This window comes from Morone saxatilis, unplaced genomic scaffold, assembly GCF_004916995.1.
Source record: "Morone saxatilis isolate NCDOM2014 unplaced genomic scaffold, NCSU_SB_2.0 Contig16, whole genome shotgun sequence".
NCBI lineage: Eukaryota > Metazoa > Chordata > Actinopteri > Moronidae > Morone > Morone saxatilis.
Genome location: NW_023339718.1, coordinates 24,394,343 through 24,418,387, shown reverse-complemented (window position 1 = coordinate 24,418,387; position 24,045 = coordinate 24,394,343). Strand labels below are relative to the sequence as shown.

At 41.3% G+C, this 24,045-nt stretch overlaps 4 protein-coding genes across 4 annotated transcripts in view; 1 reads left to right on the top strand and 3 right to left on the bottom strand.

The window, feature by feature from the left end:
* Window positions 1-4,670, bottom strand: part of vps37ba (VPS37B subunit of ESCRT-I a) — a 14,748-nt gene extending 10,078 nt beyond the window's left edge. The window contains exon 1 of the mRNA XM_035658484.1: window positions 4,483-4,670. Within this exon, the coding sequence (XP_035514377.1) occupies window positions 4,483-4,587 (105 nt within the window). The 5' untranslated portion in view covers window positions 4,588-4,670. The remainder of the gene's footprint in view (window positions 1-4,482) is intronic.
* A 1,074-nt stretch (window positions 4,671-5,744) lies between these two features.
* On the bottom strand, window positions 5,745-13,103 carry abcb9 (ATP-binding cassette, sub-family B (MDR/TAP), member 9). Its single transcript, XM_035658483.1, has 12 exons — window positions 12,439-13,103; window positions 11,595-12,274; window positions 10,437-10,551; window positions 9,997-10,127; window positions 9,672-9,877; window positions 8,665-8,862; window positions 8,438-8,566; window positions 8,166-8,354; window positions 7,799-7,972; window positions 7,247-7,406; window positions 6,613-6,749; window positions 5,745-6,454 (listed from the first exon to the last, which is right to left on the bottom strand). Exons 2-12 carry the CDS (start codon window positions 12,271-12,273, stop codon window positions 6,134-6,136), a joined length of 2,439 nt encoding a protein of 812 aa, XP_035514376.1. The 5' UTR covers window position 12,274; window positions 12,439-13,103; the 3' UTR covers window positions 5,745-6,133.
* A 697-nt stretch (window positions 13,104-13,800) lies between these two features.
* On the bottom strand, window positions 13,801-18,164 carry zgc:113436 (uncharacterized protein LOC503528 homolog). The gene is made up of 8 exons (XM_035658711.1): window positions 17,820-18,164; window positions 17,040-17,233; window positions 16,839-16,950; window positions 16,599-16,737; window positions 16,298-16,352; window positions 15,942-16,199; window positions 15,744-15,860; window positions 13,801-14,485 (listed from the first exon to the last, which is right to left on the bottom strand). The coding sequence occupies exons 1-8, from the start codon at window positions 17,986-17,988 to the stop codon at window positions 14,228-14,230; spliced, it is 1,302 nt and encodes a 433-aa protein (XP_035514604.1). The 5' UTR covers window positions 17,989-18,164; the 3' UTR covers window positions 13,801-14,227.
* Window positions 18,165-19,271: 1,107 nt separating this feature from the next.
* ogfod2 (2-oxoglutarate and iron-dependent oxygenase domain containing 2) overlaps window positions 19,272-24,045 on the top strand; it is a gene marked incomplete in the record, with an annotated part of 5,080 nt that continues 306 nt past the window's right edge. Inside the window, 7 exon segments of the mRNA XM_035658710.1 lie at window positions 19,272-19,666; window positions 19,761-19,817; window positions 20,474-20,584; window positions 20,668-20,767; window positions 21,660-21,784; window positions 22,143-22,400; window positions 22,647-24,045. Coding sequence (XP_035514603.1) covers window positions 19,532-19,666; window positions 19,761-19,817; window positions 20,474-20,584; window positions 20,668-20,767; window positions 21,660-21,784; window positions 22,143-22,400; window positions 22,647-22,913 — 1,053 coding nt within the window.

The window sequence follows — 24,045 nt, the reverse complement described above, 5'->3', positions numbered from 1 at the left end:
TCTCATCAGCCTTTGAGTTGTGATTCTGTCTGACTGAGATAATGTACATTTCTGGCAGCTATGATATGGCCCACTAGTAAAGAACCACAGATGTGTCAACAGACTGCTGATAAATGGCTGCAAAGCCTTCTTCCATCGCAGCAGAACTTTCTCTCTATTCTTGCTTAAAAATGACGATTAATTGATATAAAAATAGTTGCAGATTCTTCTTCTGTAGATTTTCCGATATACAGTTCATTTGTATCTGGTTTCACTGTTATAAAATAGTTAAAAAACCTTACGAAAGAAGTTCAAAGATTTCACCATCTTACATGTCAACATTTTCTGGTTTCTTCAGTCCTCTGTGACAGTGAACCGAATACATCTGGGTTGTGGAAAAACAAGACATTTGAGGAAGTCACCCTGGGCTTTGGTAAACAGTGACAGTAAACATTTCTCGACATTTTATGGACCAAACAACGAATCAATTGATTGAGAAAATGATTGAACAGTTGCTCAAACTCAATAGCTTCTTTTTTTCAGACTTCACCTGCCTCCTAAATGACCACAACTCCAGTTTGTAATGCAGGCTTTCTGTAAAAATCTTAAATCTTAAGCCCAAGCCGAGATAACCTGATGACCTCATGAGGGTTTTATTTTAAAACATCGTAAAACTCCCTCCAGAACCACAGGAAACTTTATAAAACTGTTTTTAGGGTTGAGTAGTACTGCTTGCAACAAGTAAACTGAACTCGAGGGAAAACATCTATGGATCTACGGACACCATGAAGACAGGTGGGAACAGCATGCTACAGTGTGAACATTGGAGGATTGAATTGAAAAAAAGGTTTCCTCCTTCTCAAATGACTCATTTTCACACATCCAGCCAACATGTTGTGTATGCAAATATAACCAGGAAATGTAAGAGAAACTCTAAAAATTCACTGTGGCGTAGGTCGTGCTTATGGAATATTTTCTAAAAGTGACTGAGGCCTTGTTTGGTGGTTGGACTGAATGGGGGGAAAACAACATTTTATGCAGGAAGAGCAGCTAAATATGTCGATTACCACTGCACTTTGCACCATCATATCCTGAGGTGACCGGCCTTCCTTTAGCAGGAGCCCATTTGCTCATTTATTGCGGCCCACTGAAGAAGTGGACCTTTAAATAGCATCCATAACTGCAGGCTTGTTCTGTCAAACCCAACACATAATTGTTTGCTGGGTGAAAAATACTCTCCACTCTCTCCAAACAGGCTGAAATAATCACAGGAAATGTAGGTTAAGCTTGTCTGGCTGGACTACAAACCTGAATTTTGGAGAGCTGGTGTAATAATCCGCAATTAGATACAGGACGCTGTAATACGCCACTCGCAAAGAAAAAGACCAGCCACTTAAAGACGTCTCACAGGAAGTCAGAGTCGCTTTACGAGTGAGAGACATAACTAGGGCTAGAGAACTCGGAATTAGAAAAGTGAGAGTCCCCACTCTCGACCAAAACCATCACAAGTTCTTTTAGAAAAGAGTCGAAATGTTAAAATTAGAGCTCGACCCATATCAGCTGATATTTGCTTGTTGTAGAAATACTGATATACATAAGCAGATAAGTAACAAGAAATGTCAGTACAGAAATACCAAACTAGTCTGATTTGGTCTTTAATTTACAAACCGTGTCACCATTACATGCTTTGTCCCAGCACAGTTTTACACTGTACCAAGGTGGTGTGCTTATGTTACGTCTTTATGTCGAAGTTAAATTAAATTATATCGGGGAGCCCTGATAGCTCACCTGGTAGAGCTGGTTGCCCCATGTACCAAGGCTGAGTCCGTGCTGCAGCAACCGTGGGTTTGAGTCCGACCTGTGGCCCTCTGCTGTGTGTCGTCCCTATCGGCTTAAAATGTCCAGTATCGGTAGGGGTATATAATTAATATCATCAGAGAAGCATGTAAATGTTTGAGTAATGCACATATGCACCAACACGTTATATCTGTACCGTTATAAATGGGTACAAATGAACATGAGCTACAGCATGCTCTGTCAAACCCACTGGTGGATTAGTGTTCTGATACATGATACATGTATTAATGGAATAACCGCTTACCACCTCGTTTTCAAGGGAGTCCTCAATGACAAAAAGTACCGTTACGCAAAAGTATTCGACAGACATATTAGCGTAAAGTTAAACCAAATGTGACAAACACAGACAGAAGACTGTATGATTGTTATTACTGTTGGCTGGCTCAGGTTAAACCCTTTGTGAGAGTCAGAGTAGGGTGGGTCATGAATTTGCTATCCTGGGGGAAAAATGGCTGATGAGACACTACTGGGAAGTAGCAGGGTCCTGTTTCAAGGCTAATAAATTACATTGTATCGGCTTGGTGCACAGTCACGCATACGTGATACTGGAATTTAGGCAGTATCGGACGAATTACCAATGCTGGTATTGGTATCGGGACAACTGTACTTGCGGACGGAGCTTGGCTCAAAAAACAAGCCACAGAGAGCCTACCATTCCACACACATACATACAAATAGCAGGTACGACACATGTAAGATCAGCTTGTGGAAAAGCAGGATGCACTGAATCCAAACAAATTCCTGACGGGCACAATTTGCATTATTCAAAAAGACACCACATGTGTGCCTTCCGTGTGTGTTTTGCAAAATGAGAAGATGGACCAAATCGCCTCCAGCTAAGCATATGTCTACATCTGAGGCAAGGGTTTGTGTCTATATACTACAGCTGTACACGCAGTACTTCTCAGCACTCTCGGGTTTCACTCAACGCCTTATGACACCCCCTGCCTTTGTTCACATCCAGTGTAGTTTCCCAGACAGCTCCACCTTGAGCTCAGGCATGTCTTTACTTGGCTTATAATCTCTTCATCGCTCCCATAATCTCATGACTAACTTAGGTCAACAACTGCAGTGTCATTGCAGTAAACAAGTCCCTCCCTCTCTGTAACCTACCGGGAAAGCAAAACGAAGCCATGGAGATGATCAGGGTGTGGATCAAAACCAGAACTGAAAACACAAAAGGCTGGCTCACAGCACAGCGTTCATCCTGATGGCTGATAATACCGCGCGGTATGCTTCTTGTTTTTGCACTTGAGCTGATATATGGAAGCTTCCCGTGTCTGAGAAGAGGGGCTTTCATCACATTTTAGGTGGCCAGTCCGCACTCATTCGCAAATAACGAGCTTAAATTAGACTGCCAGGGTGAAAGCCACAGCGCCATGACGACAGACGGGGAAAAATTCCTGCGTTCTGAAAATGTGTGTTTAATGTTTGTAATTACTGATTAGGTGTATGGCGGAAAGGGAGGAAGAAAGAGTTTGCACTTCACAGTAAAAAAAAGAAATAAAAAACCATACAGAACAGTGGGAAAAACACCAGGGATCTGGTGGGGATTCAGCAGCAGGACAGATTAAAGCCCACACTGGAGAGGACTATTTTGGAGGGAGCAGCATAATCCTGTATTTAAAATAAATCTGTCAGTTTCTGTTTGCACTCCCTCTTGATATGGCAAATTTCAGGTCTGCGGTAAAGCCTTTCTAGGGACTTTGGCTTTTAATCGCTCCGTGTATGGAAAAATTGAGGCTTATCAGCTGCTTATCATGACAAGAGCAGTAGACTTCTAATAGAGTGCAAAACAGGAACACATTCAATGGAAATTGCTGAGTCCTTGTGCTACTGAAGCAAGGCCACGGAGTCCCGGCATCAGGTACTGGCCTGTATGGAGAGAGCAACTGTCAAAGTGTCAATTGGTGTTACTTCACCAACTGCCTCACATACCAGCTCCATGTTGTTTTGGACCAGTTCTGAATGTATAAGGCACGCTGGTGAATTCAGCGTACAGCTTTATTCAACAATACACAAACTGATGCGAATAACGTCTCTGTTGTTATAATGTTATAAGTATTAGTTAGAATTGTGACTGTACACTGGGCTGGTTAGTAATTTATATTTTAGATAAGGAGTGTTAAGTACTGTTTTCCTCGGTGTCGGTCTGTGCCAATAGTCATAAATTGGCACATTTTTGAGTGGAGTTTGGCACGTCGACCTGTCCGAAGAGTGTCGAAGCTAGGCCATTGCTTACATTTCTGTGTGACTCAGCATTAGACTGGATATTAAAATGTTTTCTTGTTCCTACTTATTGCTGGATACAGAGCTTCTGTTGTCTGGGGAAGTACAGTTTTTTTGGAGCAACAATGTCGCAAACTGGGAACCCTCGTGTGTTAAAACTTGAGACAATGCTTGCCCCTGCTCCGTCCCAAGGTTACCGATATGTATGTGTAGTTCAGGTTTCGGAACATTGAAGTTCGGTTGACAGCACTTATATACAGTCAAATCCTGAACGTGATTCGAGGCAACCATTTCCGTGACTGTACCGAGCATATGTTGGGAAAGCACAACAAAGGGTTGAGGAGAAAAAAAGACAGTGACCGAGAAAAAGGAGTCAGTGGCTAACGTTGAACTACAAAAGCGAATAGCTTAACATACCTCGTCCATCTCCTGCACCATTTTTGTGAGTTTTTCGTCGTCCTCCAGAATTTCGTTGAGTTGAGTCATCGTGTAGGCGCTAAACTTGTTGGAAAAACTAGACATTTTAGCTCCTGTTGTGTGTCTCTCCTCGCCTGTGATCCCTCTTCTCGCCTTTCAGATTGTGACAGCTGACTGAGCTTCCCTTACAGGAAGTAGTCAGAGCAGACACAGGCCCGCTGCTGCCTTCACGGCCTGTCGGAAATATTGCGATTACCGGTAAACTCCACAATGGGCGTCAAGTGAGCAACAATCAAGGTGTTGAACCGGCTGAATTCAACTCTGTCAGCTAATTCTTAACATTATAATAACATATATAGTTTTACTCTGGGCTACACATCAGGGCTATATATTATAATAAAATATATTATTTTATAGGTAAAATCAGAATTATTTATTTTATTTAATTATTAGTAGAGGCCCTATGCCTATTATTTATCAATATAACTAATGCATCACATTGTACTGCATTGAATCTCATTGTGTTAAACACATCTTGTCGAATCACACAGCATCACATTGAGGGTGAATCATATCGTTTGCCGTTAGTAGTTTCTTCATATGTATCTTTAATGTGCGGCATCGTTGGTGCACTGCATCGGCCTCAGTGATGGAGACCTAATATAATATATATCCCTAATATATAAATACATATGCGTGTATATTTTGCATACCGTGTTTGTGGTGTTCCATCTTTTCTTTAAAGTAATGCTTAGCCTAATAGTAACCAGAACATCTCCTCACCTCACCTCACACCTAGCTTCTGGTTTTAAAGAATGTAGACATTATCTGCATTATGCAATGACAAAATGACAAATGGCAAAGATATGCTGCTAGAGAAAACACCCTTCAAAATACTACCAGTTTCACAATCTGGGTTTACGAGGAGACATTAAATGCAGCATTTGGTGTTAATCCAACATGTTTGTTTCCATAAAGGCCAACATGCAGTATATTTGTTACACTGTTCAGTGCATGTGTTTATTGCTTACAGTGATTTACACAATTACATCATGTATCTGTAGTGTCATTCATTGGTTTGTCCTCTTTACAGACCGCAGCAGATCTCTATAGTTCATTCCGTTCTTTTCTTTGTAGTCATTGCAGTGCTTACTTGAGGAATTACAAATAACATATGTGCACAGCCTTGAAATGAAACACAAAGAAGTTCCACATCTTCTACTGTAAAATCAGTATAAAAGCACAAACCAATCCTGAGGAAGACATTAACCGAGTCATTTATTTGTCTAGACTGCAATGATGAGGTATAGAATAAACAAACAAGCTCATCAACAGCAACATATTGCTGCCTATTCTTAAATCCTGGTAGTAAACATAATGGCCCCTCAAGTTATAATTCTAGTGACCGTCTTTTGATACATTCAACTCTTTTTTTCACTTAATAATGGATAAAAGTGTTTTGTTCTAAGGTCAATTCTGAGGATTTTGTCTCCTCTTTGCATGATAACGGTTACACTTTATACTACTGAAGATGTGATCTCCACAAAATAACTTATACAGTACATATGGTTTCAATTTCAAAAAATCCTAAAATGCCATAAACCCACAAAAACATCTAGCAGTCCAATCCCATTTCTACTGCAGTTCATTCTCAGTAGCGCATGTTGCACTCAGTGTCACTGCCACCGCTGCTGCTGCTTGGACGTCTCCGCTGCCTTCCACTGTCAGACTTCCAGCTGAGTTTTTCGGACGGGTTGAGGACCTCCGCCCTCGTCTCGATGCCTAGGACCTGCCTCTGCACCAGTTTACTGTAAATCCCCCCGCTGGCCATCAACTGACTGTGAGAACCCTGCTCGGCTAAGTGGCCCCTGTCGATCACGATGATGTTGTTGGCCTTCTCCACCGTGCTGAGCCGATGGGCGATCACCAACACCGTGTGCTCCTGCATAATGTTGTTCAGAGCCTGCTGAACCTGCAGTAGATATAGCAGAGATTAACAAAACTATCAGAGGGATGAGTCATAGTAAAAAGTTCAATCATGTAGTATTTATCGCAGGGCTATGTTATTGGATAACCGCCTCCTGTATATGAGATTTCATTTGGCTTTAGTAAATGTAGCTTTTCACTTACGACGTGTTCACTTTCTGCATCCAGGGCACTGGTGGCTTCGTCCAAAATAAGGACACGAGGGTTACGGATAAGAGCTCTGGCAATAGCCACCCTCTGTTTCTGCCCCCCTGACAACTGGGTGCCTTTTTCTCCAACACCTAGGAAAGATAAGGAGGAGTTATTAAGTATGGCGTGAAAAAACTTTACTGTGGTGGATTTTCAGTATCAGGATAATCATGAACATCCTCACGAGTGACGTGAAAAAGCTGTCAAGCTCACTAATGGACAGTCCTATATTGATTTCCTATTTTATCTTTAACAAGGGGACAATGGGAAGCCTGCATCTTCCAGTCACTCCAAAATCCTGAGCCTGTTACCAATAAACTAAATATTTCAAACTAAGGCACGACAGGGAGATGAGGTGAGAGATGAGAACAATGTTTAATTTCAAGGATAATTGGGTGCTGGTATGGGGTCAACACATTACAATCTAACGCTAACAGTAAACAGACTTAAGTCATGGTTGCTCTTGCATTAATACTGACAATTGTCTCCTAGTGTTTATTTCCATTATGATGATCACTGGCTGGGCAGCTTATTTCCCTTTTTCATTACTAATACATCAATGCTGACATAGAAATGAACACATAATTACTCGTCTCATAGCCTTTAGGGAGGGAGATGATAAAATCGTGAGCATTAGCCTTGGTGGCTGCCTGCGTCACGGCCTCCATTGGGGTGTCAGTCAGGCCATAGGTGATGTTCTCCTCAACCGTCCGGGCAAACAGCACAGGCTCCTGGCCCACCAGAGCGACCTGCAGAAACAAAATAACAAACAGATGGCTTTGTGTTTGAAAGACCTTAACCAACAATGATCTGATCACAGTAACAAGTATAGTGTGCAAAATACCTTCATCTTCTGTAAAAACTATTAAAAACCACACCGTGGCACTGGCTGACATGTTCCTTCATTACAAGTAACATGAAGATTGGAGCACTCAACGTGTATTAATCCATGGCTGAAAAACTTTTCCAGTTGTTTTAAGAGAACTAGCCCCTTTTTAAAAAAGGGAAATAACATATTTATGACCTATTGTTAGAAATCAACATCTTCAGTAAGAAAAGTACTGAGTGACATATCCTTTTAAAGGACATGTTCTGACCTTTTCTAAATGTTGAACTGTTATCACTGACATTGTAGACTGACCTTGGAGTGGAGGTAGTCATGCTGGAAGGTGTGCACTGGCTTTCCATCCAGCAGCACTTGGCCTTGCTGAGGAAGATAGAAGTTTTCCAACAGGCTCACACAGGAGCTCTTTCCACTGCCTGAAGTTCCCACGAGGGCGGTCACCTCACCGGGCCGCAGAGTAAATGACACTCCCTGCAAAACACACCAATTCAGGAAGGGACTTCTTTAGCAAACACATACAATATACCAGTCTAACCTAATCTAATCAATGTTATCTGAGTGAGTAAAACCTGGCCTGACCCGCGACTCTGCTACCTGGAGCCAAACGGATCAGTTTTGGTGTTTAAAAAGTGGTGCACACAGTTTATGATCCCTCAGAACAAACCTTGAGAATATCAACCTCAGGGCGTGTAGGGTAGGCAAACGTGATATCTTTAAACTCAACCAGGCCAGTGCATGTGTCTGGAGCTTCTGTACCATCAGCAGGGTGTTTGGGTTCCCTGTCCAGGTACTCGAAAACCTTCTCAGCAGCTCCAACTCCCTGCATGAGGCCCGTGTACACCGATGCTATACTCTGTAAGACAAACCACACGTGACTGAGGGGATGAGTGTTTTCATATACAAACAATGAAATAACTTACAAATGAAATAAAGTACCTCAAGACACTCTCCCAATTCCAGCATGTAAATGAAAAAAGAGATCAAGGCACCACTGCTCATCTGATTGGTTACTACGAGGTGGCCGCCATAGTAGAGGATAGCAACCTCTAAAGAGAGCTCCGAGATCTGAAAACACACACAAACCCGACTGATGCTCACGCCCTTACAGATTTAGAGCTTTACATCCATACATACCCCTTGATGGGGTGACTGCTGATACTCACACAACTGGACCACATGTAGCAAGCATAAGCCAGGGCTTGTTTTTTGTTGAGCTGGAACATGACCAAAAGCTTGCCGTAGTAGGAGTCGGCCTCCCTGTGCTCGTTGGCAAAGCTCCGTACCGTCCTCATGGCTGAAATGGTTTCTTCTGCTACTTTATTGGCCTCCGCAAGGGTTGTTTGCACCTCTTTGGTTAATTTCTGGGGAAAGATACAAAACAAAGAAATGAATTAATTTTTATCTGCAAATTAAAAGGTTTTCTAAGAAATGTACTGCCACTAGATGTCGCACTAGAGCAGCAGCATCTCATAGGGTTCCCACTCTTTTTAAGAAATTAATTTTCCAGGACCTTAACCAGGAGTTTGCTCACAAACAGTCATAAAACTTACCAATAGGCCTAGTTTGTTGAATTGACACAGGTTCATTACAGGTAGGTGGTCAGCATTTATGGGACATATGCGTTCCATCGCTGTGTATTTGACTACAGTTTACTACAGTTTTCCTCAAACCTAGGTTTACATAGGCGATCTGCCTGTAATTACAATTACGATTTTCCAGAACAACATAGATTACCTTCACGATATTTGGTCATTTTAATCCATTGCTAGGCCTTTCCATGACTGGAAAACAGATCTGTAAATTTCCAGGTTTTTCCAGGTTTTTCAGGAGGTGTGGAAACTCTGTCTCAGACCAAATCAAATAGGGGGGATACAACCAACCAGGCTCCATTGACAAAACCAGTATTTTCACCTTGCAAATAGTCGTAAAATACACTTCAAACTGGACAGAAACAAAGTAAAACTCACCAAAACCATTACTGTTAGTCTTTCCAATAATAACCAACTATGTTTTGGTCGAAACAGTTAGTTGTGAAAATATTTGGCACAACGGGTGCCACTGGCAGAAACGTAATCCGTGGGGACAAATGCGACCATTGTTTGCCGCTTTATCAACGTTCTAAATCTTGTATACAGAACTCTTGATCAGCACAGACACTAAACTATTGTACCTTGTAGTATTCACCATAAAGGTTAGAGACGAGGGCGATGAAAGGGAATCCCATGACGGTCACCAGGGTGAGCTTCCAGGACATCCCAAACATGAAGATGAAGAAGCCGGCGCCCTTGATGGTGCTCCGCAGGAAGATGTTGACATTCTGGGAGATGAGGTCACTCACCTGGGTGGTGTCAGCCGACAGACGCGAAATGATGTCACCTACAGGGTGATATAGGCATGTCATAACATCAGGACTGCTCGTCTGTTGAAGACCCACACACAGGGGGAGACATCAATAATACAGATGGAGGGGAGGATGTACAGTGTTCCTCTATGACCTGTATGGTTTTCATCAAAAAAGGCAATTTCCTGCCTCATCAGAGTTCTGAAGAGATGGTTCCTGAGCCGGAGGTTTAATCTTGCAAACGTCAGGGTGAAGACTCCCCCGCGTACTCCCATCGCGAGTGAGCTGAGGAGTGAGGGGATAAAGGTAAAGCATTTAAAGCATTTTTTGGTTTTGCACATGTGACGTACTCGCTTTGCCATATCTCATTATGGCATCACTCTTTCTTTCCTGATTGCATCCATCTCTGTGTACTGTCCAACAATGAAAATATGTCCAAGCATTATAATAAATAAAACAACAACAACAACAACAAAACATTACAATCTTAGTTAGCAACACTCCATATAAACAAATGCTCATGTTATACGCCCAACCCATACACCCACCCTCAGCACTGGTTTCACCACCAGAAGACCACCTGGAGGTACTCACCTGGCTAAGGCCAGTGCTGACACCATGATCACAGGCTTAGCAAAGTACTCCATGCTCTGGTGAACCACAATACTGTCTATGGCTTTCCCATAGTAGTAAGGAATGAAGGCCTCACCTGCGGGTAAAAGAGAGAGAGCGAAGCAGAACATAAGTTTTCATATGTGTAATGAATGTCATCAATGATTAAGATCCTTAGTAAAAGTGTGGAAAATAGTTTACAAAATAACTTTCGAAATGGAGTAAAATTACGTGAAGAGCAGAGCTGAAATAATAAAACAATTTATCAGTTCGTTGATCAATAAAAAATGAATTGTCAACTGTTTTGATAATCAATTGTTTTGGTAATTTTAAGATTCTCTGATTCTAGCTTCTCAGTTCTGAGGGTGCTGCTTGTCTTTGTCTTGTTTATTGTGACAATAAACTAAATACCTTTGAGTTTAGGACTGTAAGTCAAAGAAAACAATAAAATTCTGGAAAGGTCCCCTCAGGCTCTGGGATATTTTGATGGACGTTGTTCTTCATTTTCTGATATTTTATTGACCAAATAATTAATTGAGAAAGTAATTGGCAGAAAAGTCCCTGTTAAGAGGGTCTTTACTACGACCTGAAAAACTTACATAAATGTACTGCATCTTCAAGGTGCTATAGGAGGGATTGCGCAGGCTTCAACTGGTTAAATTTAAAACTTTTAAGGTATCTTCAGACCACTATGAATGCAATTTAAGAGCTATTTTACATCTATACTGGCAAGTATAACTGTAAAAAAAAAGTACAAAGGATATGAAGGAAAATATGTGTTGGTTTCCTGTAGGTTTTGTTTTGTAGTTGTTACAGCAAACACAGACAGCATAGACACCCTGTATATATATGGTCCTTCTAATTCTGCTCCTATCTCTAATTCTTTATTTTGTTGGTGTCCATGGTATAAAATAAGGAAAATAAGACCCATGTATTTCTTAAAAATGAAACTAACACTGTTGCACTTAGTTGCTTTTCACGAGATCAAAGCTAAAAGTGTTGTGAAATCTGGTGTCATAACCTACACACTGTAAAGACAATAGCCATAAAAAGACCCTTTCACATTAGTGTTGCAATCCTTTGTAACAGGAAGGATTAAACAGTGTCAGACTGGTTTATTACTATGTCAAGGACACTCACACACAGCAGAGATGAGGAGGAAGAGGATGGCTACAGACAGCACTCCACCATCCTTTTTGCAGTAGGTCAGGAGACGCCCCAGTGTTGCCCCAGAGCCGGTCTCCTTCTCCTGGCTTCCCTCTTCCTTCCTCTTCTTTCTCTCACACCCAACCTCCTGCTCCTCCTCCTCCTCACCAGCTGCCTCCACCAGCTTTTCAGTGTCCTCAGAGCCCCTTCCACCTCCGCTGCTGCTGGTGTTATGACTGCTCGGAGAGTTGGACTCCTTCCCCAGCAGCCACCAGAGCAGCATGACACCCAGAGAGGAGGCACAAGTCCAACATATCAAGCTCAGGATCCAGGGCTGGTGGCTCAAAGGCCCCAGCTCAGACAGCATCAGCAGCTTGGTCAGGGTGAAGGTGATGATGATCAGACAGATGAAGACGATGAGGGTAGTGAGCTTCGCGACCCTTGGCGGGCCGTCTTCTCTATTCCACGACACCCCTATGGAGGCTCCCAGCAGGAGGGAGACTCTGAGCAGGACAGTCCCCCAGACGTCCAACGCTGACTGGAGGATGTTAAAGTTGAGGGCATCCTTTTTAAATATGCTCACCTGCGATCCATGTGTGTATAGGACGGTGGTGATAGCCACATCCAGTAGGATGTACAACACAGTGCAGCTGACAGCTACTTTGGTTCCCATGCTGATTATCAGGAGAGATACACAGAGTTATTCCAAATACCAGTGTTAAACTGTCCCAGGTCAAACTTAAATCATTATATTCAGATACAAGATTATACATATTAAGATAACTCAGAATTTAGCAGAAATGACCACCAAATATTTTAGTTATTTCTTTACACTTACTTTTATTTTGAAGGAAGTTACTTCCTGTCTTCTGCGGCTCGTAGCTACAAGGGGAAATATGAGGTGGTCCTACTAAACGAGTAACATATAAGCTGTATGATTGTCCAGCACGGTTGCAACCGGTTGCAACATTAGTCTAAGTACTTTCCACTACGTTGTAGATTGCTAACCTACCTAAGTTAGCTATTAGCAGGTGGTGAGCTGTGTTGTTGCGTCAGGTTTCAAAGTCTTCCATGTTATTAAATCCAGCCAGGTGTCCGCGGGAACACTCATTAAATTACTGTAGTCTCACTCCATTCATAATAAATAATACTGTAGTGCAAATATGGTACTTGGTAAAAACCCTCGCCCACGTCTCAAACTGAGGTTAAGTTAGGTTTGAGGGAATAAAGCAGCATTTGACTGAAGTGGACACCGGTATCGAAGATCGTCTATGTTAAAGAGGCTTCAGACTTTGCAGAAAACAGCGACAGGTATCATAATTTGATATGGCCACATCTTTCGTTGGACTTAAATGTATCTACTTGATATGTTAGTTTGTGCTAAGTGTAAATGAGTCTTATTAAAGTACCTGGTCGATAAGTGAATTAAAGTCAGCAAGCTCTCGGGTCTCTCTGAGGCACATTCAAACTGCCAAACATTATCTCCCACAATTCAAGAGCCGCACTCCGAAATTGTTTAAAGGCACGAAGAGGATCCAAAGTGATACCTCCCCCGTGTTTGTTTTTTTTTTTCTACCTCTCTGACCTCAGTTGTTGCGGAAGTGAACGTCACGTGGCTCCTCCCACCAGGTATTTTATTGAGTGTTCAAGAGCTGCGGGTTAAAAATGACACAAGTATGTTGAATTGGCCAGTGATCCAGTGTAATGAGAGGACTTTTAGTCAAAGTGACTCCTCAATAAAATAGAAAAGTTATATTATCAAGTCAAAGTTATAATTCTTATGATAGTTTCATTAAAGGATGCTAAAAATAATATTTTAAGTTCCTACAACAGCTTATTTATTAAAGGTGTCTAAAAGTACAAGTGATATTTACGATATTTCTGATTTATATCTGCAGTATGTATTTTATTTGACCTAAAGGGCATATCAAGACTTTCAATTTTTAAAGCTGCAAGTATTTTTATAGCTGCAAGTATTTTTATATTGAGGATGGATCAACTAAAATCTAACTAAAGAAGCTATTTTAACAAACATTTGGAAACTCCATTATTGCAAATGCTTCTTACTCATTTATTTAACAAATTCTTGGCATATTCTAAATGTATTAGCTTGTTCAGACTTTTGGTGTTTAGTTTCTACAATGTGCAAAGGTTTGTCCACAAATATAAATCACTACGCAATATATAGACTACAATTGTCTATACTGGTATGTATCCATTTTTAAAAGAGACTCCTCTTAATAACACTTACAAATACTCATGAGCAATACCTCACTTCCCATCATGTAATGAATATAAAAACGAAACAATATCTTTATTTAAAACTATAGCTTAAAAATCTATTGTACGACAAAGTGAAAAACAAATAAGTTAACATCATTTTCAAGGGAAACAATGTTTTTTTGTAGGGAAAAGGCTCAACAATTCATGTGGGTTTGATTTTTACTGCCATTTCTTTGGCCATTTGATGCTGTTTGGAAGTGTGACATCAACTAGCAGCACGTTCAACTCATCAGCTGATCACGGTCCTTTCACCAACGTCTGGATTTCCTATTTTTCTGTCCAAGTCTTCAGTTAGCTTAGCTCCACTGATGTGTCTCCTCTGCAGTCTTTTCACACGGTCCTCCTCAGTGGACGTCAGACTCGGCTAAGTGAAACGCTAACTCGGTCTTTATGTCCTCTGAGCTGCTCTGCTCGGTGGCCAGCACCGTCTCAACAGGAAAGGACAAATATAAACTCTCTTTCAGTTTTTTCGGGGAGGGCGAGTCTCCTTCACCAAACAGAGGATCTGCGTTTTTGAAGGTCATCGAGGGCATGTTATGTGACCTCCGTTTGGCGTTCTTCTTCTTCTCTTGTTTGTAGGCTGCGTTCATATTGGCTATCACCTGGAAGTGGAACACACACATTTAGACAAAACAGAAGGGATGTAACAGAGACCCTGCCCTGTGTGGCTCCGGGTGCATTCACACAAAATCTGGCAATGTGGCTCCTTCCCACAGGGTTGTGCGGAGGTGTGGCTGTGTTTGTTTGTGCTTTAGAACGTAACCACGGTGAAACAATCAGAAAATAACGTTTTATTTCTTTGATTCACTGCTTTGTTTTTGCTAACGGCGCTGCCTCTCTTCATACGCCTTCCAGCTCGATCAATCACTGCTGCTCTCGCTCTGCCTTTAAATAATTAATACAGAGTTTCTGTGACAAGAACCTGTGGTGTAAGAATCAAGTTTCATGTAACACAATGCGTTCACGGGAATGGTGCATAAAACATGACAACATCATGTCTGACAGGTTATGATACACATTATGTACTATGTCTGGAGGACATAAAAAACATACATAATGCAACATGAAACAGGCATGAGGCAGACACTGTTTGGGCCAATCAGGAGCAAGAATTCAGAGGCTTTGCAGAGACAATACTATTTCAGGCTAACTCATTCTTTTCAACGATTATAGCCCTTTATGGTTGATTCACAAATGACGCTGTCAGCTATGGTCAATCAGTAAATTAACAAAAACTTTTAAAGCTGCACTTAATATTTTATTTGTATCGACAAAGAATAAAATGACTATGTGTAATGTGAAAGGTGTCGTTCAGAGTGATGAACCCACAAAGTATTATTAGCAAACACTGCAGAACCCCCTCAGTTCTACAGGTTTTTTAGCTTCTTTTAGTTTGATGTTGTGGTTTTCTGGCCCACAAGCTATCAGCTGTTTTCAGTTTCGACAAAAAAACTTTACCTCCTCTCCAGCACGTAACAGACAGACAAAGTCAAGCGGTAAGTCAGAGAACATAGCGTAGCATTCACCAGCCAATGAGCCAGAGACCAAAACAGAGCTAAAATGGGTCTGAAAATTGGAAATTCAGTTGACCAGAAATATGACCCCAATTCTGCCTGATGTGTATATGGGCAACTGTTTGTTAACATATTTGACAAAACAACAACAACATGAATTTGAGCCTTTAAAGCTTGAGTGAGGGACTTTTACATATAACTGAACGTTACATTTAACAGTAGAGAATGTACAGTAGAGTTTTTAAAGGTTATAAACTTAAAAAAAAAAAAAAAAAAAACTTCTTCCAAGAGGTACCCCTATAATAACCCCCATTGTGACAGTGCAAGATAAAACAATGTGAATTACCAGCTGCTTCACAGAGTTCTGCTGCTCCTGCATTATGGTCATATATGTCGAGGCCTTCTCCTTTGTGGAATAGATATCCTGCTCTTGGTCGTCATAATTCAGCACGCTCAGTGTAGTCTAGAGGGAAGGGAAGAACATAAGTACGCAGAAACAAACTACACAGTTAGAATATTTTCTTGACAATGACAGAGTCCGGACCTCATTTGGTAAATTAGCTTTCCTGTTGAACATGAGGGAATAAGGGGTGAACTTGGTCGTAGGGCTCATGGACGTCCTGAACAGAAACAGCACAGGGTCCAGGAAGTCGTCCCATTCAGCCTGCTTCTCCGTTACCATCTGCACCACAGCTTCCTTCAGTAAAGGACTCGTGCAGTCGTGGAGCGGGTTGAGCTGAGGTTGGCCCAGAGCAGAAACCTTCTGCACGATGCTCCATCTGTTGCACAGCAGCTTCGTCACCTGTAAGACACCAGTACGGCACTGATAAAACTCACCCACAGCAGTGCTATCCCATCTCTCATACTTTATTTGAATACACTTTGCAACTCAAATCTCACCTCATCACAGAAGTCAGTATTCTGTGTACACACTACTGTTTTAGGAGCACCAAATCTGATCAAAGAGAGAGCAGAATTAGTTCAATTTCAGGTTAAAATGTTGTCATTTTGTGGGTATTAACATGGGTCAGAATGAAATTCCAGCATCCCAATAGTGGTCTTTCAATAACATTTGGAGGCAAATTGTGGCATGAATTAAATTCAATTATTTAGAGTCAAAAACACTAAATAATCTGTCAAATCAACAGATTATATTGATAAACCCCTTGTTTCAAACTCAGATTTAGTGAAATGTTTTTACCTGTATATGCATCTGGAAATACATCTCGCAACAGAGAGGGCATCTGTCTTCTGCACCGGAAAAGCTTCTGGCCATTTACTAAAGTAATCAATGAGGACTATAACGCTGGTATTGCCTTGCTGGGTCTCTGGGAAAGGTCCTGGAGGACACAAGAGAAAAACAGACAGCAGCTCTTAAAGTGAGGAAGGAAATTAAAAAGCAGAAAAATAAATTATTGATGACATTAACTGAGGCAAGAACCTATAATGTCAACCCCAACAATATCCCAAGGTGCATCCACTTTTATAGGCCGAACAATCCTTGCCAGGTTTTTATTCCTCTCCGTGAGCTGACAGGTCTCGCACACTTTTATCTGAAACAAACAGTTATGATGAAGGTTAGACAGTATTATCATTATGTCCCAGTGATGAGAACAGAAAACACACATTAAAATGCGTGTACCCAATCCACCACGTCCTTGATGATGCCCAGCCAGTAGTATTTGCTCTGGATCCTTTGGACGGTCTTCTTCTGGCCCAGGTGATGGCCGATGTCATTAAAGTGGCAGTCGAGAAAAATCTGCCTCTTCCTGTCAGCCTCGATGACCACCTCCCTCTTCTCCTCCTTCTTGGGTCCCACATAGTACAGCTTGCCCTCTTAAATGAAGATATAGATGAGGAAGGGGGCATGCTTTGACACAACTTTTGGTATTCTGAATAAGAAGTTGCTGAATACGTGTGGCGTACAGAGAGAACGGCACACCATACTTCATTCATAAAAATGGTATTTATTGTTGCTGTAAAGGGTTGATAACACATAAACGTTACGGGGCCCTGGTGGAAGCAGTTGAGGTCCACCCCTCAGTTAAGCCAACACTATCTACCTAACACCACCTACAGACAACGTCAGCTTTGATAAGAAGTACAAAGGAGTGTTATTCCTGTAACTCATCCAAAGCACACGGCATTTTATAACTTTATGAGCAAGCACCTGAAGCCAGTGTCAGAAGTTGAGATACACTTGAAAACACAGTGCTGGTTATAGTTAAACACTCAGTTAGTGAGCCGAATTTTCTGCAGACTTCTATTGATTCATATTATATCTTATGTTATGTCCCACAAGATGTACACTTTCGGTCATTTTAAATTGTATGTTTTTTTCGAATGGACGTTCGGATGCCAACACGTTTATTGGAGCTAGAGTGGTTGTCCCCTTTAAATGCACGTTTTTAAAAAGCCTTACCATCAATGATAAACTTCTGGGCGTATCTTTTGAGATTCTTCTTTCGTAAAGGATTCACCGTCTGAGGAAAGCAGCCTTTAGCCACGAAATTGTAAATGTCACCGAGTTTATTGGAGCTGGATTCAACCACCTCCTCCTCAGCCACTTGCAGCGACTCCACGCTTAACATTTCCCCTTACGAATGAGCACAACGGACAGCGGCTCAATAAACGCTAATGTGCTGCTCCTCAGTCGGCATATCAGCAGCTAGCAGCTAGCACGGAGACACATAATCCACAACAACATCACAACAGGACGAAGATACAAAGCGTGGGCTTGTCTCCTTTCTCTTCTTCCACTTTGGTATTTCATGCGGTTGGTATCCAGTTCTTTTGTATTAGCGCCCCCTTCTTGACAACGAGCGGTACTTCCTCTCAGTCCTGCTTTAAAAAATAAAAGGCCAATAGACCCTTTTCACAGCAGCCATTTGGACATTAAATAGTAGGGTAAATAGGTGATACTAAGTTAGTTAATCGTCCATTTCGTTCAGGTCAAACAGAGTAAAGGTGCTGCTATTGTGCATGTTGGCTCACTGGAAATGTTCCGCTACACTAAATGGAACAGAGCCTTAATTAGTATCATTGTTAACGCCTGAGTTTACCCTATTATTTCATTCAAAATGAGTGCTGTGAAAAAAGGTCCTTTGTCTAGTTTAAAACATTTATTTTGAATGGCTCGACCGGAAGCTTTAGTATGGTACTGTGTTTTTCTTGTTGACAGTATATATACCTTTTAACATATAAAGGTTTTCCTTCCACTCTTTAGTGTTCATAGTCCTCAAGTGGTCACAATGAGTAACTACAACTGTACACTTTTTATAAATATCAAGACTTTACCTGGTAACGGAATACAGCAGCTGTACTACATTTATGTTTTTCCACCTACATGCATTTAGTTTGACAGAATACAGTGACTATAGTGTCCAACGCTACTTTATAATGATGCGTTTCTGCCTCTAGTGGTCACCGTGTGCAACTACATTGGCCAATTTGTCAGTACAATTAACAGTAGTACTACAAAAAACACATTAAGAGACACAGGAAAGGAACTGTTAAGATGCTTAAGATGGTACTATGCTACTATGTTAATGTCTGTGCTATTACAGATACAGACAGACAGACAGACAGACAGAGGTGTAGTAGACAGTATGACACAATATAAAAGGCAGTAATTATAGACTTTTCAACTTCACCCAACGTCCAGGCAAATCTATAGATATATATATCTATATATACTGTCAATGAGGCAGACATGACAGCATTTTAACATTTCCGGTAAAGACTTTCAATGTTTTTTATTTAATTAAACAACACGTAGTTAGTTACACTTTGACGCCACTGGAGGGCAGTCTCTTATTGGTGGTTGGCAAATAACTTTTAGGACTATGGACCAGATTCCCCTTACTTTACATTTCTGTCTGTCCTTCCAATCACTGCTAGAAAATGTATTATGTATTTGGATTTTGTGGCCACGTTGATACTTTCTCTGAAAAATTGGTGTCAATTTAGGTTTCGTGGAGATTTATTTTGAAGACTTCGAACCGGAAGCGTTATGTTTGTTTGTTGTTGCTAACGAAGAGGTAGCGGTGTAGATTGACAGTTAATGGCTGATATTAACTGTTACTGCGTTTCACTGCGTGTTTTATTGAACTCATTTCTTTTAAACGAGTAGTAATGTCAAACGAGGAAGACGGAAATCCTCTTTTTTTTTTCTGCGACTGTTTCACAACTGATAACATTTTCCTGGAGGACTACAAGCTCCATGTCCGCTTCGTGTCGGAGCAGCAGTTCAGACTGGACTATCAGACAGTGAGTAGATATGAGTTAGACTTAATAAAGAAAAACTATTAGGAGTGACATGGCCGCTTTGTAAACTCGTTGTATGTTCGTTATCGTTACGCAGCTGCTCAGGAGGCTCGGCTGTGTGACGGAGCAGCAGTTTGAGGATGTGCTCAACAAGGTAAGAAAGCCTGAGTGTTTGTTTAATCACCAACAAAACCAACAAGAAATAAAAGTTGACCTCTATTCCAGATATGTGCATTTGGTTGGTCTGCCATTAAAGCTGCAGTAGGTGACTTATTTTCTTTCTTTTTTTTTAAACTTTTAGTTAAATTTGGTGAAACTTTCACTATATCCTGATGGCAGCACACGAGACACATAATCTGAAAAAATCCAGTTCCTCTGGCTCCTCCTAGTGCTTCTAATGGTATTTGCAAGTATCCACTGGGCCTGAATGAAAACAACCAATCAGAGCCAAGAAAGATAGTTAATTGTTGAGTCATTCTCAGGTGGTCAGCACTAGGAGTCAGAGCAACCTGAGTTCTTTCACAGATTATCTCTCATGTACTACTCTCACGATATAGCAAACGTTTTAGTGAATATGACAAAAAGTAATTTTTATAAAAATTACTGTCTAGTTGATTTCATCATGGACAACTTCCTGTTGGCCTCCAGAGAAAGAGGCGTCCCCGTAGAGAATAGAGCCAAAATGGCAGAGGAAACCTAATGATGAATATCTTGTTTCATAATATGGGAGTGTTATGAGAGTGTGATTATGAGGTAACTCACCTTAACATCTGCAGTAGCCTAACGTAATTGTATAACCTCTCTGTTTAGATTTCACAGGAAGTGGACAGGCGAAGGCGTCTTGGTGTGACGTCCGCTGAGAGAGCTGCTGCTATTAAAGACGTGTACCATCCCCTCCATCCTCACGTCTACCGCCTGCAGGTATTTACTGCGTCCGCCACTGCTGATAGTGTCAGTAATAATGTGTCAATAACACATCGCTGAGACACGACGCCTCTCCTCAGGAGTCCTACCTCGCGCCAAAGTTCAAGCAGATTGTTGAGTACTGTCGCAGCCGGGGGGCCAGTGGAGACGGGCTCTCAGGCTTGTTGCAGGAAGAGGCAGGTGAGCTGGAAAGTGCTTTCATTTCATACCGGTGGCCCAAGTTTGTGGTGAAATCAAAGAGTATCTTATCTTTCTCGACTCTGATTGGTTGTTTGCATTCAGATGCGGTGGATTCTTGTAAATACCATTAAGAGCACTAGGAGGAGCCAGAGGAACCTGATTTGTACACAGATTGTCTGTCTCATGTACTACTGTCAGAATATAGTGAAAGTAGTTTCAGCAGATATGACAATAGTTATTTTTATAAAAGTTAATGTCATGCTTTTGCGGTTCCCCTTTCACCATGAGGCTTTCTTACAGTCTCTTACCAACAAATGTAATAATACCTTGATATATAGGATAGTAGTCTAGCTTAGGTCGGTGTCAGGCTAACATTAAACATTAATACCTTCACACACAAAACATGCAGTACAAGATTTGTGACACGTCACAGTCATTAATCGTACACATAACACCTCTTAGCCCTACCCCCTTCTTCAAACATGTGACACACACACACACACACACATTCATTCTATGCCCTGTGTTCTCCCTTGGAGTACCCCTCCCCTTCACAGCCAGAAGTTTTTTTTTAAGCTTTATTGCTTGGTTTTCTATGTTCAAATAAAATCTCATCATTTCACTTTCAATAAATAAAAAATAGTAGGGGCCTGTGTTTAATTCCAGTGTTTGAAAATTAGCTTTTGTACACAAAGAGAGAAGAACATAAACAGCCGTCCTGTTTTTTTTGACATAATGAAAAAATACACAGCTCAGCTGCAAATTGGATTTTTGTTTTACAAGTAATGGATAACCATTCTTGGATTTCATTCCACACGTTTTTACAATATATTGATGTGTAAAAGTGCTTCATGGAGCATCTTCTAATTAACTCCCAACCCCCCTGTTGAAGCGGTAAGGGTGTATCGCTTCCCAGTGTTTGAGAAGAGCTTCTGTGAGGAGCTGGTGGAGGAGCTGGAGCACTTTGAGCAGTCATCCGCCCCTAAAGGAAGACCCAACACCATGAACCATTATGGGGTAATGTATTCGCTCTTACTGGCTGAAAGCATTTAATATATACATATATATAAATCATCTTTATTGTGCCATGACATTTGGATCCTTAGTCCCATCACTCATGACATATGAGAGGCGTATTCCAGGCATGTGCATGCAGGCACTTTAATGAGAATCCAGGGGTCATTTCACAGCAACATGCATTGTATGTCTTTAAAAATTCATTGCACTTCATGGTTGTTAGCCAAGATGGAGCCCTTCAGCTGAAACCTTAAATTAGGGAGATGTAAAAGCCACGAAGGAGCTCTGACTTATATATCTATTGGTCAGGAAATAAACATCAGTGTTACGTCACCTTTTATTCACCATTTTCTTCCAGATCCTCCTGAACGAGCTGGGCTTCGACGAGGGCTTCATCACCCCCCTCCGTGAGCACTACCTGCACCCGCTCACCTCCCTGCTGTACCCGGACTGTGGGGGGCGCTGTCTGGACAGCCACAAGGCCTTTGTTGTGAAATATGACATGAATGAAGACCTGGACCTGAGCTACCACTACGACAACGCAGAGGTCACCCTCAATGTGTCCCTGGGCAAGGACTTCACTGAGGGAAACCTTTATTTTGGTGACATGAAACAGGTGAATATCTACTGCTACTGTTATCACTACTGTTACTACATATATATAATAGTAGTTGTTCAAATAATGTCCTTCATTTTTAAGATAAGAAAGCCAGCTGACAGATATAAACTATATAAACAGAAATACTGTAATTGCCTCCGATTAGAAACTAGAAACCACTTAATGTTATAAATAAATTAGAATTGTGAGAAGACTTTGATGTTGATATCATATCAATGTTTAACCATGTGTTGCCTCCTGCAGGTGCCTTTAAGTGAGACGGAGTGTTCAGAGGTTGAACACAGGGTGACCGAGGGCCTCCTCCACCGGGGCCAGCACATGCACGGGGCCCTGCCCATCTCCTCCGGCCAGCGCTGGAACCTCATCATCTGGATGAGAGCCTCGCTGGAACGCAACAAACTGTGCCCCATGTGCAACAAGAGGCCGACGCTGGTGGAAGGGGAGGGCTTTGCTGACGGGTTCACCAAACACCCCGATGCACCGCTCAACGCTTCGTGTGTGCTGACGTGATGAAGACACTGTGTGCGAGTAGGATTTGAAATTTGCGACTTGATGATTTAGGTGCTTCCAATATAGATTTTGTCAGGTGATATGGTTGAATAGACTGTAGAAAGCAATTTAATTGAATTAACAATAATTATGTATTCCAAATTGGAATGATGAATCTTTATTATTTGCACTATTAATAATAATGTAATGATACTATAATTCTGAATTTCAGACATGCAGTGGTGTCCCATTATGTGATCAGTATATTTATGACTTCAATGTGAGTCCAATAATATAAACGCACACCGGTGAAGCCTCTGTAATAGACAGTATGATTGTACTGTGTGTTTAAAAACTGATGGAAACACCACTCTGACAGTGTCTTTCATTACTAATATCCAAAGTCAGGCTATCCTCTAATACTGAGTACCGTCTGTAAAGGCTCTAAAGTCTCTCTTTGTGAAATGAATTGGGATGGGATGCTAACATGAGGCCAGGGGTTTCTGTAGCATTCAGTCAGTGAATATAGTGGGAATACTTAAAGGTACCCTGTGGAGTTTTTGACCACTAGTAGCACCATAACATTATTTGTACGAGTAGGTCCCTGTTTTGTTTTTGCTCACGCACACACACACAATCATTGTCACAGGAAACAAATAGGAATCAAGCATGTGAAACCAATCACATCACAATTTGTGGCACTACCATTAGGTACACTTCACATTTTGCAGCCATTTAAAGAATGCAGGATTTAAAATATTCAAAAATTCTGCTTAATAAACTGAACATAAGAAACGTTAAACGTAACTAAATGTGAACATAGCTTTTGTTTACAAGCAAACTCCACAGGGCACCTTTAATTTTACAATGACATCGTGGAGCGGTCACATCTGGCAGACACCTGATCCACTTTATAAGATCAGTTTTGGCCACAGAAGCTATAGTGTGTCAGATCAGTGCATCCCTGTTAATACATCCAGTACAGCATCTTTTCCCACAGTTGTTTATCTGTCAGTGATGGTTGATATCTGTCTGCTCACAAATCCATGTCAGCTTTGCTGATATTAACCACTGGCTGACTGTAATCTGGCTTCCTATTGACCAACCATGTTGACTGTTGTCTGGATCAGTAAGAATGGAATACACATTTTCG